The sequence below is a fragment of the Bombina bombina genome, chromosome 8, assembly GCF_027579735.1.
Source record: "Bombina bombina isolate aBomBom1 chromosome 8, aBomBom1.pri, whole genome shotgun sequence".
NCBI lineage: Eukaryota > Metazoa > Chordata > Amphibia > Anura > Bombinatoridae > Bombina > Bombina bombina.
In genome coordinates this window covers 52,524,344-52,541,304 of record NC_069506.1, presented here as the reverse complement: position 1 = coordinate 52,541,304, position 16,961 = coordinate 52,524,344, and the positions used below count along the sequence as shown (strand labels likewise).

The 16,961-nt window shown below is 42.5% G+C and overlaps 1 protein-coding gene across 1 annotated transcript in view; it reads left to right on the top strand.

Annotated features, from left to right (window-relative positions):
• Positions 1-16,961, top strand: part of VAMP3 (vesicle associated membrane protein 3) — an 80,684-nt gene that overhangs the window by 40,790 nt on the left and 22,933 nt on the right. Inside the window, exon 4 of the mRNA XM_053690378.1 lies at positions 16,241-16,292. Within this exon, the coding sequence (XP_053546353.1) occupies positions 16,241-16,292 (52 nt within the window). The remainder of the gene's footprint in view (positions 1-16,240; positions 16,293-16,961) is intronic.

The following is a 16,961-nucleotide window of genomic DNA, read 5'->3' as shown; positions in this document are numbered from 1 at the left end:
AGGGTAATGCCTCACAGCCCAAACCAGCCTGGAAACCTATGCAAGGCTGGAACAAGGGTAAGCAGGCCAAGAAGCCTGCTGCTGCTAACAAAACAGCATGAAGGAGTAGCCCCCGATCCGGGACCGGATCTAGTAGGGGGCAGACTCTCTCTCTTTGCTCAGGCTTGGGCAAGAGATGTTCAGGATCCCTGGGCACTAGAAATAGTTTCTCAGGGTTATCTTCTGGAATTCAGGGAACTACCCCCAAGGGGAAGGTTCCACATGTCTCACTTATCCTTAAACCAAATAAAGAGACAGGCGTTCTTACATTGTGTAGAAGACCTGTTAAAGATGGGAGTGATACACCCAGTTCCAATAAAGGAACAAGGAATGGGATTTTATTCAAATCTGTTCGTAGTTCCCAAAAAAGAGGGAACTTTCAGACCAATTTTGGATTTGAAGATCCTAAACAAATTTCTCAGGGTCCCATCGTTCAAGATGGAAACCATTCGAACGATTCTACCCACTATCCAGGAAGGTCAATTTATGACTACCGTGGATCTAAAGGATGCGTACCTACATATTCCTATCCACAAAGAACATCATCAGTTCCTAAGGTTCGCCTTTCTGGACAAACATTAGCAGTTTGTGGCCCTCCCATTCGGGTTAGCCACTGCTCCAAGAATTTTTACAAAGGTACTAGGGTCCCTTCTAGCGGTTCTAAGACCGAGGGGCATTGCAGTAGTACCTTACTTGGACGACATTCTAATACAAGCGTTGTCCCTGTTAAAAGCAAAGGCTCATACAGACATCGTTCTGGCCTTTCTCAGATCACACGGATGGAAGGTGAACATAGAAAAAAGTTCTCTGTCTCCGTCAACAAGAGTTCCCTTCTTGGGAACAATAATAGATTCCTTAGAAATGAGGATTTTTCTGACAGAGGTCAGAAAGTCAAAACTTCTAAGCACTTGTCAAGTTCTTCATTCTGTTCCACGTCCTTCCATAGCGCAGTGCATGGAAGTAGTAGGGTTGATGGTTGCAGCAATGGACATAGTTCCTTTTGCACGAATTCATCTAAGACCATTACAACTGTGCATGCTCAAACAGTGGAATGGGGACTATACAGACTTGTCTCCAATGATTCAAGTAGATCAGAAGACCAGAGATTCTCTCCGTTGGTGGCTGACCCTGGACCATCTATCCCAGGGAATGAGCTTCCGCAGACCAGAGTGGGTCATTGTCACGACCGACGCCAGTCTAGTGGGCTGGGGCGCGGTCTGGGAATCCCTGAAAGCTCAGGGACTATGGTGTCGGGAAGAGTCTCTTCTCCCGATAAACATTCTGGAACTAAGAGCGATATTCAATGCTCTCAGGACTTGGCCTCAGCTAGCAAAGGCCAGATTCATAAGATTCCAATCAGACAACATGACGACCGTTGCGTATATCAATCATCAGGGGGGAACAAGGAGTTCCCTGGCGATGAAGGAAGTGACCAAAATAATTCAATGGGCGGAGGATCACTCCTGCCACCTATCTGCGATCCACATCCCAGGTGTGGAAAACTGGCGGATTATCTGAGTCGTCAGACATTTCATCCGGGGGAGTGGGAACTCCATCCGGAAATCTTTGCCCAAATAACTCAATTATGGGGCATTCCAGACATGGATCTGATGGCGTCTCGTCAGAACTTCAAGGTTCCTTGCTACGGGTCCAGATCCAGGGATCCCAAGGCGACTCTAGTAGATGCACTAGTAGCACCTTGGACCTTCAACCTAGCTTATGTATTTCCACCGTTTCCTCTCATTCCCAGGCTGGTAGCCAGGATCAAACAGGAGAGGGCCTCGGTGATCTTGATAGCTCCTGCGTGGCCACGCAGGACTTGGTATGCAGACCTGGTGAATATGTCATCGGTTCCACCATGGAAGCTACCTTTGAGACAGGACCTTCTTGTTCAGGGTCCGTTCGAACATCCAAATCTGGTCTCCCTCCAGCTGACGGCATGGAGATTGAACGCTTGATTCAGATCAGATTCAGATTCTGTGATAGGTACTCTGGTTCAGGCCAGAAAACCGGTAACTAGAAAGATTTACCATAAAATATGGAAAAGATATATCTGTTGGTGTGAATCCAAAGGATTCCCATGGAATAAGATAAAAATTCCTAAGATTCTCTCCTTTCTACAAGGTTTGGAGAAAGGATTATCTGCAAGTTCTCTAAAGGGACAGATCTCTGCTTTATCTGTCTTACTACACAAAAGACTGGCAGCTGTGCCTGATGTTCAAGCATTTGTTCAGGCTCTGGTTAGGATCAAGCCTGTTTACAGACCTTTGACTCCTCCCTGGAGTCTAAATCTAGTTCTTTCAGTTCTTCAAGGGGTTCCGTTTGAACCTTTACATTCCATAGATATTAAGTTACTATCTTGGAAAGTTTTGTTTTTGGTTGCTATTTCTTCTGCTAGAAGAGTTTCAGAGTTATCTGCTCTGCAGTGTTCTCCGCCCTATCTGGTGTTCCATGCAGATAAGGTGGTTTTGCGTACTAAGCCTGGTTTTCTTCCAAAGGTTGTTTCTAACAAGAATATTAACCAGGAGATAGTTGTACCTTCTTTATGTCCGAATCCAGTTTCAAAGAAGGAACGTTTGTTACACAATTTGGACGTAGTCCGTGCTCTAAAATTCTATTTAGAGACTACAAAGGATTTCAGACAAACATCTTCTTTGTTTGTTGTCTATTCGGGTAAAAGGAGAGGTCAAAAAACGACCTCTACCTCTCTTTCCTTTTGGCTTAAAAGCATCATCCGATTGGCTTATGAGACTGCCGAACGGCAGCCTCCTGAACAGCTCACTCCACTAGGGCTGTGGCTTCCACATGGGCCTTCAAGAACGAGGCTTCTGTTGACCAGATATGTAAGGCAGCGACTTGGTCTTCACTGCACACTTTTGCCAAATTTGACGCCGTGGACCGGACACACCAATGTTGGAGAAAACAGAATTTATGCTTACCTGATAAATTACTTTCTCCAACGGTGTGTCCGGCCCGCCCTGGTTTTTTTAATCAGGTCTGATGAATTATTTTCTCTAAACTACAGTCACCACGGTACCATATGGTTTCTCCTATATTTTTCCTCCTGTCCGTCGGTCGAATGACTGGGGTGGGCGGAGCCTAGGAGGGACTATATGGCCAGCTTTGCTGGAACTCTTTGCCATTTCCTGTTGGGGAAGAGATATTCCCACAAGTAAGGATGACGCCGTGGACCGGACACACCGTTGGAGAAAGTAATTTATCAGGTAAGCATAAATTCTGTTTTTACGAACTGTAGCTGAATTTCTGGGTATAGTTGTGTCTGATGTCCATAGAAGTCAAGATAATTGTGTTGCTATCCTTTTGTCCAGATAAACATGACAAATAAGAAAAACCACTATATCGCCAAGATCAGGGTTCGACAAGAGTTTAAAATTTAGGAGCCAAAAAGAATATTTAAGTACCAGACAGTTGTATTTGTATATAGATATATGGAGAATAACCCCAAAAGTTAGGAACCAAAGGTAAACTTGTAGGAGCCAGTGGCTCATTGGCTTCTAGGTCTGGTCTAGATGTGGTCCATTGCCTTCACATTTATGTTAAAAGGACACAATCAGTTCATAAGATGGATAGTTTTTCTTTTACAAGATATGACGAGTCCACAGATTTCATCCTTATGGGATATTGCCTCCCGGTCAGCAGGAGGAGGCAAAGAGCTCCACAGCAGAGCTGCATAAATAGCTCCTCCCTTCCCCCTCAACCCAGCCATTCTCTTTGCCTGTGTTAGTGATAGGAAGAGGTAACGTAAGGTGTTTAGTTTAGTTTCTTCAATCAAGAGTTTTTTTATTTTTAAATGGTGCCAATGTGTACTATTTTACTATAGAGCAGCCTCTGAAGTTATAGCCTCCTGGCTATGGGAACTGGTGGGGTTTTAGCATCGCTGCGCCTCCCATTACTGTGCTGCTCTGATGTGCTGGTCTTAGAGTAATTTAAACTAAGACCTCTCTATCTTCACAGGACCTCAGGAGGAAGAGTGGACCTCTTGACACTGAGTTTTCATGCTTTTTCTCAGCATGGAGGTAAGTGCATTTTTTTTTTTACTTCTGGGGGTCTGCAGCATTTCCCAGATCTGACTGTACTCTAATTTTTTCTATCAGGGGCTATGTGCTTAAAGGCTTCCCTTTTCAATATGCTAATTCTCATCAAAGTACAAAAGAATGAGACCTGACGTATTGTTTATTTCCCCAGACATTCTGACTTTATGACAAGAAAGACTAGAAGCGTTGGGGTATTATGGTGATATACACAGTATATTTAATATTGGGCAGTTCTTGTTTACTGTGACAGTCTACTCAAACGCAGTAGGACAAGGATGTTACACTTATATGGCTGACGCTGGGGACAGTACCGGAGTTTTGAAAGTTTACTAGACTTCGGTAAATGGCGGTACATGTTTATTTTTTTCAGAGGTTATTTTTACGGCAACGGTGGGCGGGGCTTGATGTTCGGGCACTTTCCGCGCAGTAACTTCTCCATTAGGTTCCGGCTGGCAGCGTTTCCTCACGGCCCCTAAGTTCGCTTGTTGTGATTGCTTACAAGTGATTTTAGGTGCGCAGTACGAGAGGTGGTAGTGTCGAGCACATGGAGGCAGGTAGGAACTGCAGCAGAGCTGCGGCGGGGTGACTGTTCCTTTTTCTGCCCAGTGGGTTAATTATAGACTCTAACGATGCAGGGAGTGTGGATAATATTATTTAAGGAAGCTTCTCTGTCTTTTTGCCTATCGGGTGTTAGTGCAGAGGGGGTTGTTAGACACAGTAATATTTTTTATTTGTGATACATTTTCTGTGACTCGACCAAGCTTGTTTTTGTTTGCTCAATGTCATCCATGATAATAGAAAAAGTACATGTCCCATGTGTTTAGATGCCATTGTGGAACCCCCTGTTACACTTTGTCCCTCATGTATTGAGAGAGCCTTACAATGTAAAGAGCAGATTTTCTTTTTTTTAGTAAAGATATATCTAAAGCATGTTCTCAGACTGATGAGGTTCAGGGTATGCCGCAACTTTCTCCCCAAGCGTCACAGCCTTTAACGCCCGCTCAAGCGACTCCGTGTTCTTCCACTGCGTCTGCTTCATTTACTCTGCAAGATATAGCTGCAGTTATGTTATCCACTCTTTCAGAAGTTTTATCTAAGTTACCAGCTTTACAAGGCAAACGCAGTAGGACAGAGGCCCATGGGGTCCCTGTTACTTCTGATGCTTTCATGACTATCTCCGATGTACCCTCCCAGGGCTCTGAATTGGGGGGTAGGGAGGCCCTGTCTGAGGGGGAACTGTCTGACTCAGGGAGTGCCCTACCTCAGACAGATTTGGAAGTAATGTCTTTCAGATTTAAACTTGAACACCTCCGTCTTTTACTACGGGAGGTTTTGGTGACTCTGGACGACATATTTGGAGGTCCCTTCATATTCTGACGTTTTTCCGGTTCCTAAGAGAATTTCGGAAATTATTGCTAGGGAATGGGAAAGACCGGGTATCCCGTTCTCCCCTTCCCCTATGTTTAAGAAGATGTATCCTATAGCTGAGGCTGTTCGGTATTCTTGGCAGTCGATCCCTAAGTTGGATGGAGCCATCTCTACTCTGGCTTTCCTCTTACAACCGACGGCCTGCATTGTAACAGTCACAACTGCGGCTGCCTTTTGGTTTGACGCTCTAGAAGAGTCTCTGGACTGAGACTTTCTTAGAGGAAATACAGGATAGAATTAAGGCCCTTAAGCTGGCTAATTCTTTTATTACGGATGCCACCTTTCAGATCACCAAATTGGCGGCTAAGAATTCAGGATTTTCCATCTTCGCACGAAGAGCCTTATGGTTAAAATCTTGGTCAGCGGATGTGTCCTCGAAATCTAAGCTCTTGGCTATTCCTTACAAGGGAAAGACCCTGTTTGGGCCTGACTTGAAGGAGATCATTTCTGTCATTACAGGAGGTAAGGGACACCTCCTCCCTCAAGATAAATCATCCAAGCAAAAGGGTAGACTGAGTAATTTTCGTTCCTTTTGAAATTTCAAAGGAGTCCCCTCTTCTTCTTCCACTAAACAGGAGGGGAATTATTCACAGCCCAAGACCACCTGGAGACCCAACCAGACCTGGAACAAGGGTAAACAACCCAAGAAGCCAGCCTCTGCTCCCAAGACAGCATGAAGGGGCGGCCCCCGATCCGGGACCGGATCTAGTAGGGGGCAGACTTTCTCTCTTTGCCCAGGCTTGGATAAGAGACTTCAGGATCCCTGGACACTAGAAATCGTGTCTCAAGGGTTATCGGAGTTCAAAAATTCCTTCCCCAGAGGAAGGTTTCTTCTTTCACGATTGTCTGTAGACCAGATAAAGAGAGGCGTTCTTACGCTGTGTAAGAGACCTCTCCATGGGAGTAATTTGCCCCGTTCCAATACGAGAACAGGGGCAGGGGTTTTACGCAAATCTCTTTGTAGTTCCCAAAAAAGAGGGAACGTTCCGACCCATTTTAGATCTCAAAAGTCTAAACAAGTTTCTCAGAGTTCCATCCTTAAAGATGGAGACTATTCGAACAATTCTTCCATTGATCCATGAGGATCAATATGACTACCGTGGATTTAAAGGATGCATTTCTTCATATTCCTATCCACAGAGTTCATCACAAGTTCCTGAGGTTTGCCTTTCTGGACAAACATTTTCAGTTTGTGGCCCTTCCTTTCGGTCTGGCCACGGCACCCAGGATTTTCAAAGGTTTTGGGGTCTCTGCTAGCGGTTCTCAGGCCGCGGGGCATTGCAGTGGCGCCTTATCTGGACGACATTCTGATCCAGGCGTCGTCTAATCAACTGACAAAGTCCCATACCGACATTGTTCTCTCCTTTCTAAGGACTCACGGGTGGAAGGTGAATCTCAAAAAAGAGTTCACTAATTCCACAGACAAAGGTTCCTTTCCTAGTAACTCTAATCGACTCTCTGTCCATGAAAATCTTTTTGACGGAAATCAGAAAGTTAAAGATTCTGAATACATGCCGATTCCTTCAGTCCAATCCTCGGCCGTCAGTGACTCAGTGCATGGAGGCAATTGGATTGATGGTGGCAGCAATGGACATTATTCCGTTTGCTCGTTTTCATCTCAGACCTCTGCAACTGAGCATGCTCAGACAATGGAATGGAGATTATGCAAATTTGTCTCCTCAAATAGATCTGGATCAGGAGACCAAGGACTCTCTTCTTTGGTGGTTGTCGCCGGATCATCTGTCCCAAGGGACGTGCTTCCGCAGACCCTCATGGGTGATAGTGACAACGGACGCCAGTCTGATAGGATGGGGTGCAGTCTGGAACTCCCTGAAGGCTCGGGGTTTATGGACTGGGTCGGAGTCTCTACTTCCCATCAATATTCTGGAGTTGAGAGCAATATTCAATGCGCTTCAGGCTTGGCCTCAGTTGGCTTCGCCAAATTCATCAGATTCCAGTTGGACAACATCACGACTGTGGCTTACATCAATCATCAGGGAGGAACAAGGAGTTCCTTAGCGATGACAGAAGTAGCCAAGATAATTCAGTGGGCGGAAGCTCACTCTTATCTGTCAGCAATCTACTTCCCAGGAGTAGACAACTGGGAGGTGGATTTTTTTGAGCAGACAGACGTTTCATCCGGGGGAATGGGAACTCCATCCGGAGGTCTTTACCAACCTGATTCTCAGATGGGGCAGGCCGGAGCTGGATCTTATGGCATCTCGCCAGAATGCCAAGCTTCCTAGATACGGATCCAGGTCCAGGGATCCTCAGGCCGAACTGATAGATGCCTTGGCAGTGCCTTGGTCGTTCAACCTAGCTTATGTGTTCCCGCAGTTTGCTCTCCTTCCCCTGGTGATTGCTTGAGTCAAACAGGAGAGGGCTTTGGTGATCCTCATCACTCCTGCGTGGCCTCGCAGGACATGGTATGCCAGTCTGGTGGACATGTCATCTCTGCCACTGTGGAAGCTTCCATTGAGGCAGGATCTTCTCATTCAGGGACCCTTCCATCATCCAAATCTAATTTCTCTGCAGCTGACTGCTTGGAGATTGAACGCTTGATTTTATCTAAGCGAGGGTTCTCTGATTTGGTCATTGATACCTTGATTCAGGCATTGGTGCAAATCCAAGGGCTACTCATGGAGTAGGGTTAGTATTCCTAGGATTTTAACTTTTCTCCAAGAAGGTTTGGAGAAAGGGTTATCAGCAAGTTCCTTAAAGGGACAGATTTCGGTTTGGTTTTTTTTGCTTCACAAGCATCTGGCAGATGTTCCAGATGTTTAATCCTTTTGTCAGGCTCTGACTAGAATCAGGTCTGTGTTTAGACCAATTGCTCCTCCTTGGAGTTTGAATTTAGTTCTTAATGTTCTTCAAGGGGTTCCGTTTGAACCCATGCATTCCATAGATATTAAGTTATTATCTTGGAAAGTTTTATTTTTGGTTGCTATTTCTTCTGCTCGCAGAGTTTCTGAGCATTCGGCATTACAATGTGATTCTCCTTATCTTGTTTTCCATGCAGATAAGGTAGTGTTGCGTACCAACCCTGGTTTTCTGCCTAAGGTTGTTTCCAATAAAAATATTAATCCGGAAATTGTTGTTCTTTCCTTGTGTCCTAATCCTTCTTCTGAGAAGGAGCGTCTGTTACATAATTTGGACGTAGTCTGTGCCCTGAAGATTTACTTGCAGGCGACTAAGGAATTTCGTCAATCATCTTCATTATTTGTTGTCTTTTCTGGGAAATGTAGGGGTCCGAAAGCTACGGCTACCTCTTTCTTTTTGGCTGAAGAGTATCATCCGTTTTGCATATGAGACTGCTGGACAGCAGCCTCCTGATCGAATTACGGCTCATTCCACTAGGGCTGTGGCTTCCTCATGGGCATTTAAAAATGATGCTTCTGTTGAACAGATTTGCAAGGCTGCAACTTGGTCGTCTCTTCACACTTTTTCCAAATTTGATACTTTTGCCTAGTCCGAGGCTGTTTTTGGGAGAAAGGTTCTTCAAGCAGTGGTGCCTTCCGTTCAGGTTCCTGTCTTGTCCCTCCCTTTCATCCGTGTCCTATAGCTTTGGTATTGTATCCCATAAGTAAGGATGAAATCCGTGGACTCGTCTTATCTTGTAAAAGAAAAGGAAATGTATGCTTACCTGATAAATTTATTTCTTTTACAATATGACGAGTCCACGGCCCTCCCTGTCATTTCTAAGACAGGTTTTTATTTTTGTTAAACTTCAGTCACCTCTGCTCCTTAGCTTTTCCTTTCTCTTCCTAACTTTGGTCGAATGACTGGGTTGGGGGGGAAGGGAGGAGCTATTTATGCATCTCTGCTGTGGAGCTCTTTGCCTCCTCCTGCTGACCAGGAGGCGATATACCATAAGTAAGGATGAAATCCGTGGACTCGTCATATCGTTAAAAAAAAAAAAAAATTATCAGGTAAGCATACATTTCCTTTTTTGTCCTTCAAAAAGGTCCTTGGCTGGGCCAGGCTCCTAGAAAAGCTAAAACAAACAAAAGCACAAACAGTGCATCCGACTCCAGTGAATATTTATTAAACTAATTAAAAGCACAAGAAGAATTAGACTTACAAGATAAGTCTTTAGGCAAATCACATAGTAAAGTGAAGTCCGTATGTACCAGGTACTGTGCTCTCTGGACGCTCCCCACTGTATCATAGCCGCTCAGTTTGAATTCCTGGGAACCCAGGTGCTGGATCTTCAGGTATGGAAGCTCGAATGGACCAACTAGCTTTTTTTTTCCAGACCTCTAAAATCTACTATCTAGCTGGATTGTTCAGCTATTTCCAGGGCCCATGGCACATTAAACTATGGTGGTTGCATCATCCTGGGATTTTGAAGCAGAAGCTTTGTCAAGCAGCAGTTTGGAAATTCCGTCATACTTTCATCTCCTATTATTATAAGGTTGATGTGCACCAATCAGCTTCTGCTGGCTTTGGCTGTAGTTTTGTCTTCTTGAATAAATTTGTTACTTTTTTTGCATTATCTCTTTTGGTTTAATTTTTCCCACCTAGATATTTGGTATACTGCTAGCAGCTTTGATAATAGTTTCACTGGTAAGTATTACCAGGGAGGGCCAAGATGACTAGAAATGATCACCAAATTTATAAGAAATGTTATATATATATATATGTATATAATACTTACCAGGCTCCCTCCCATTTGCCTGGTCCACCTATTTGGGCTGGACAGCACTAGGAGGTGGAGGAAGCAGCATCTGAGGGTTCACCTAAATACAGGTAATCCAGGGAATGAGCAGTTCTGTCCACACCCCTCATGGAAGAGGTTCTCACTGTTAAGTATTACCCAGGTATATGGGCCAAGATATAGAAATTGTTTATTTCTTTCCAGTGGCATGGAGAGTTCACAAAGCTATTCTAATTACTAGTGGGAATTCAACTCCTGGCCACCAGGAGGAGGCAAAGAACACCCCAGCAAAAGCTTTAAGTATCCCTCCCACTCCCCATAACCTCCAGTCATTATTTGCCTTTGTACATCAATAGGGTGTGCAAAGATGGTGTCTGAAGAAAATTAATCCTTTAATGGGTAGTTTCCCTGCAAGCAAGGATTGGGGCAATGCTTTGTCCATGTAATCCTCATTAGTAAGAGTTATGGTGGGTTTTAGCTGTTAGAGGTCGGTCAGGGTTGGTTAATCTGCTTTTATTTCTCTTCAGATCCTTGTCAGATGTCATTAGAATCTGTCAGACCTGGAGGTAGTGAAAAAAATAGACTTCTAACTGTGAGTCCCTGTATCCCTGCTCCCATGGCTTGTGGTCTAATTGAGGCATTACGGGTGAGGGACTTTTTCTTGTTCCTTTTGCTGGGTACCCTCTAGTGCAGGTGGGCAATGAGGGGAGGTGACTTAGTGGCCACAAATGACTTCTTGTGAAGTTTTTAACATGGTGTGCTTAGGTACTCCCTCTCAGGGGCGGCGGTTATATCTCTCCTTACTGGAATTAATCAGAGACAACTGTACGCTAATACTCAAGTAGGCTGGCAGTTAATAATCCCTCTCAGGTAAGGGTTTTTTATTCCGCCTTCCCATCCCTTATTTGACGTATAGGGAGTCTGTGTATTCTTGTATATCCCAGGATGGGATTTAAGTGTACTTTATATCTACAACACTGTGCTATTGGGGTTATTATAAGGGCTGTGATGGCTGCTTATACTCCGTATACACCGATAGACCTAATGTGGGGCTCAGCATTTTTTTCTATCCCTTAAATGTTGAAGGGTTCTGAGAAGCCGCTGTTCTCTTGGCGTGTTTAATGGTTTGTTCACTTTTCTGCACAGAAAGTTGCGCATTTAAGTAAGATTTTCGTGCTATTCAAATACTCTCTTTGTAGCACTTTAACAATTATCCAATTTGCATGGGGATTTGTCTGTCCGTTGTCGCTTGCTACATGGCGGCTACGTGACACGCTTTATGTTGAGACTTTGGCACCATTCGCTTACCCTCATGATAAAAGTTAACTGGGAAAATGTCGGCAGTGAGATGTGCATTTATGTGTAAGCTTTTTAGCGCTATTTGTCCACCCTCCTCGCAGCATTCCCCTTTCTCGCCTCTTAGGTCTCTGAGTTAACACGGGCTCCTTAGGTGAAAATATTTTATCACTGAGGGTTGTTTGGGATGCGTTGTCCGCCCACTCAAGAGTCAGGGGAGCAGCAGAATCCATTATCGGTCGCTTGGACTTGGCAATCCTTTTCTAAAAGGGGTGATGTTCATTGTGGCTGTGTTCTCAACGGCAATGTTTTATTCATGTATGGGACTCTTAGCTCTATTTGATCCTTATGTTATCAATTAAGGTTTAGGAGGGCTGCATTTTTCTCCAACTCGGCATGCTCTCTTGTAGGGAGATTTCTTCCTTATGGCTTTGCTAGCAAGGAAAAATGTTTACATTCCTGTCATTGGGAAAATGACTACTCAGGAGTTTTGTTTTTAACCCTTATTTGAATAAATAGATGTTATGTTTATTTGCTTTTCTGATCAGCAGCAAAGGCTCACAGCTTTTAGATATTTATTTGTGCTATATAAGAGCTGTAATATCTTTTTATTCTGTTGACAACAATTCTGGGCTCATGCAGATCTGACTAGTATCTGCATAATCATGACAGAAATAAATATATGTGCAGTCTGGTCAGTAATAACTTTAAGCCTAGTGGCGTTATCAAACATTTTCATGCTTTATCTCTATTTTTCTTTAGTGATAATAAATGGGAGTTTGTTATAAGCATTTTGTCTGCTTATCTTATCTTGTGTCTGCTGTGCATATCAAATGTATGTTTTTGGGATTATTAGCATTTCCTCAGTTTATCCCTTTATTTCTACCGTAAAATATATTATAGATATTTATTAAAGATATATTTTTGGGATTATTAAAATTTTCTCAATTTTACTCCTATCCTTCTACAGTAGAGGAATTTACTTGATATGTTATAAGCATTATGTCTGCTTATCTTTTACGACTATGCATATTAAATGTATGTTTTAGGGATTAACATTCTTGTTTTTGTCCCTCTCCTACAGTAGATGAATCATTTTTCTGAAATGGTTATTAGCATTATGTCTGCTTATATTATGTTTTCTTCTACAGTACTGATTTATGTATGTTTTTAGGGATTAACATTTTCATTTTTTATCCCTATCCTTTATATTTTAAGCATATATTGTCTGGTTATATGCAGTATATTCTGCTTATCTTGCTTTTCATCTACTGTACATATTAAAGGGATTTTAGAATTTAAATATTTATCCCTCTGTCTACAGTTGAGTTATATACGTGATTATTGTTATAAGCTCTATTCCTGCTTATCTTATCTTTTACTTCTGTACTCTTTAAATGTGCCTTTAGGGATGTTAACATTTGCTTTTTATCCCTATCCCTCTTACAAAACAAGTTTATCCTGGATATGGTTATAAGCATTATGTCTGCTTGTCATGTTTTTTTCCACTATTCATGCTAAATGTGTTTTGTCGGGATTTAAGCATTGAAATGTTTTCTTCCTCCTTTTCTACAGTAGAATCTGTATATTTCAGATTCTTTATTTCCACTATGGGGATCTGCTGATTTCTTATTGCTGGGCAATATTACTTTTTTTCTTTCTTTCTATTTTTAGTCAAAATTCTTTGACAGCATGTAATCATGGTTATTACAGCAAACTGCAGCCAGATGTAGTAGCCTGATGGTTAGCTTAGCTACCTAGCAAGTGGAAGGTTTGCAGTTTGAAACCAGCTGCAGCTACTTGCTCCTTGAATGTGTGCTCGCAAGCTGTTTCTGTTTTGTTCTAGTTACTGAAATTTGCTTTCCTTCTTTGGGTCTACTTGGTAGCCCAGTGGTAATCCTCTGTAGCAGTATCTATCAGCCCTGGGTTCAATACCTTTTTAGGCATTATCTGTGATGGAGAAATCAGTAGTATGTGCTATAAAGTATCTGTAATTCTCCATAATTTGTCGCAGGGCTATTCCCTTTTCCCCTTGACTTAGGAAACAGTTCTCTCCCTGGAATTAGGAACCACTTGGACCTCTGTCACAGAATTGTCCTAGTCTATCCAACGAGAGTCCCTCTGTCCTGGTGGCTCGCTCAGGCCTATCTGTTACATGGCAATTTGCTTTCTGAGACGAGTGTTCCTGCAGATGCCAACCTTCTGGCTGGGGAGCAGTTTGGGGTCCTTTAGGAGCTCAAGGATCTGGACTCAGTCGGAGTCTGTCCTCCCAATAATTATATGCAGTTGAGAGCTATATTCAATACCCAATAGCCTGGTCTCATCTGAGTTTGGTCCGGTTTATCTTTTTTCAATCGGACATCTTCTCTTTGATGGCTTATTTCAACCATCCGGGAGGAACCTGGTGTTCCTTGGCGATGGAGGAGGTGACTCGCAGGTGGGTGTAGTCTCACTACTGTCACATTTATGCTTTGCTATCCCTAGGTGTGGACATCTGGGAGGTAGATCCATGAGCAGGCAGAACCGTTTGAACCTATGCATTCCATAGATATTAAGTTATTATCTTGGAAAGTTTTATTTTTGGTTGCTATTTCTTCTGCTCGCAGAGTTTCTGAGCTTTCGGCGTTGCAATGTGATTTTCCTTATCTTATTTTTCATCTGATAAGGTGGTGTTACGTACCAAACCTGGGTTCCTTCCTAAGGTTGTTTCTAATAAAAATATTAATCAGGAAATTGTTGTTCCTTCTTTGTGTCCTAATCCTTCTTCTAAGAAGGAGTGTCTGTTACATAATTTGGATGTGGTCCGTGCAGGATTTTCGTCAGTCGTCGTCTTTGTTGTTTATTCAGGGAAACGTAGGGGTCAGAAAGCTATGGCTACCTCTCTTTCTTTTTGACTGAAGAGTATCATCCGTCTGGCATATGAGACTGCTGGACAGCAGCCTCCTGAATGAATTACAGCTCATTCCACTAGGGCTGTGGCTTCCTCATGGGCATTTAAAAATGCTTCTGTTGAACAGATTTGCAAGACTGCAACTTGGTCGTCTCTTCACACTTTTTCCAAATTTTACAAATTTGATACTTTTGCCTCGTCCAAGGCTGTTTTTGGGAGAAAGGTTCTTCAAGCAGTGGTGCTTTCCGTTTAGGTTTCCTGTCTTGTCCCTCCCTTTCATCCGTGTCCTATAGCTTTGGTATTGTATCGCATAAGTAAGGATGAAATCCGTGGACTCATCGTATCTTGTAAAAGAAAAGGAAATTTATGCCTACCTGATAAATTTATTTATTTTACGATACGATGAGTCCGCGGCCCACACTGTTTTTCTAGACAGGTCTTTATTTTTGTTAAACTTCAGTCACCTCTGCACCTTGGCTTTTCCTTTCTCTTCCTAACTTCGGTCGAATGACTGGAGTGGGAGGGAAGGGAGGAGCTATATATACAGCTCTGCTGTGGTGCTCTTTGCCTCCTCCTGCTGACCAGGAGGCGATATCCCATAAGTAAGGATGAAATCCGTGGACTCATCGTATCGTAAAAGAAATAAATTTATCAGGTAAGCATAAATTTCCTTATTACCCATTCCCCAGTTTTGCATAACCAACAGTTATATTAATATACTTTTTCCCTCTCTAAGCCTCTACAGCAGTGCTTTCCAAACTGTGTGTCGGGACACACTAGTGTGTCGGCAGCAGTGTGTAGGTGTGTCCCTGCTTCAGCACAAATTTTTAAAAAATTTTGTTTCTTGGTTTCTGACTTTCTGCCTGCTACGCATATCACTTGGTTGACACGTGATTAATACCTAGGGGAACACAGATCATCTTAGCCTATTGGCGCAGCTTAGTGGGAGCTGAAACTATTTCCATTGGCGGCTTTGGCAGCACATTGGCTCGTGACTGCATGTGTAGTATCCTTAATTGGCTCGTGACTGCACGTGTAGTATCCTTAATTGGCTCGTGACTGCATGTGTAGTCAGTGAGTGGGACAGCAGTGAGTTTGCAGCGCGGGCAGTAGTTAATCGTACTCACCGAGCTCTGAGGGCAGCAGCTTAAATGCTGAGCTGAAGTCAGTGGGTTTTTTTGCAGCTAGCTCCCAGTAGTGCATTGCTGCTCCTGCTCTTGATATATGGATAGGAAGTGGAAGCTTAAAAATGCTTGATGATGAAATGCGAGTGTCTTTATCTAATTCCACTAAATATTCAGAAACTGTGTTCATCCCATAAACCTCATACATCCCATTAAAATAGTAAGTAGCTATTGGTGTTATTAAACTGTTTTTATTCTTGCACATACATACTGTTACTTGTAAATACATTTCATTATTATATAATTTATGTATGTGTCCGTATCTCTTAAAACAAGTTAGTATAACCTCCTTTTTGCTAGTACAACTAAATTACTGTGTCGCGAAATGATGTAGGTCTAAAAAGTGTGTCACCAACATAACAAGTTTGGAAAGCTCTGCTCTACAGACTGCCCCCTTATTTCAGTTCTTTTAACAGACTTGCATTTTAGCCATTCAGGGCTGACTTATAAATAACCCCACAGGAGTGAGCATAATCTATATGCCTTTCTTTTCTAAATGCAAAATGTATCTTTGTAGATTGTTAATCCTGTCTGTACACTTTCCTAATAAAAATATGAACTGTTTATTTTTATACCCAATTAAAAGTGGGTAAGTAGTAGCCACCCATTTCTTTAAAAGAAATAATTTATAATTCGGACAGTGAAATTAATTTGTTTGTTTTTTACTAACAACTTTCTTTTTTACTTCTAGATGTGGGCAATATTAATAGCAGTAGTCGTTATAATCATCATTATCATTATTGGTAAGTGGTAATTAGCTTCTCTATTTGAAATGGTCTAGTATGCTGAATTGTTATTTAAGGGACATTATTCACTGAGATAAAATATATTATATGTAATATAAAATGTTTAATTTATGTAGTTGGCCTCAGCAGAAAAAGAAATCGGTTACAAAATGGTTGATACCAATGCTTTATAGACACTAAAACTTTACACTTATCATTTTCAATATTAAAAGGGATATGAAACATGTAATTTTAAGCAACTTTCTAATTTACTCCTATTAATTTTTCTTCATTCTCATGCTATTTTTATTTGAAAAAGCAGGAATGTAAGCTTAAGAGCTGCCTTGGTAGCACTTGCTGATTGGTGGCTACATTTACACACCAATCAGCAAGGGCTACCTAGGTGCTAAACCAAAGATGGTACGGCTCCTAAGCTTGCATTCTTGCTTTTTTAAAGATACAAAGAGCAAGAAGAAAAATTGATAACAAGAGTATATTAGAAAGTTGCTTACAATTACATGTGTTCTCTGAATCATGATAGTATAATTTTGACTAGACTATCCCTTTAATCCCTTAAGGACCTGCAGGGCCGACGCTTTCATAAAGGCAGCTAGACAAACGCCTTAGGTCGCCAAAGCATGGGGGCGCAAAATGCCGGTGACCACCTGCAGCAGCAGCAACTTTTTT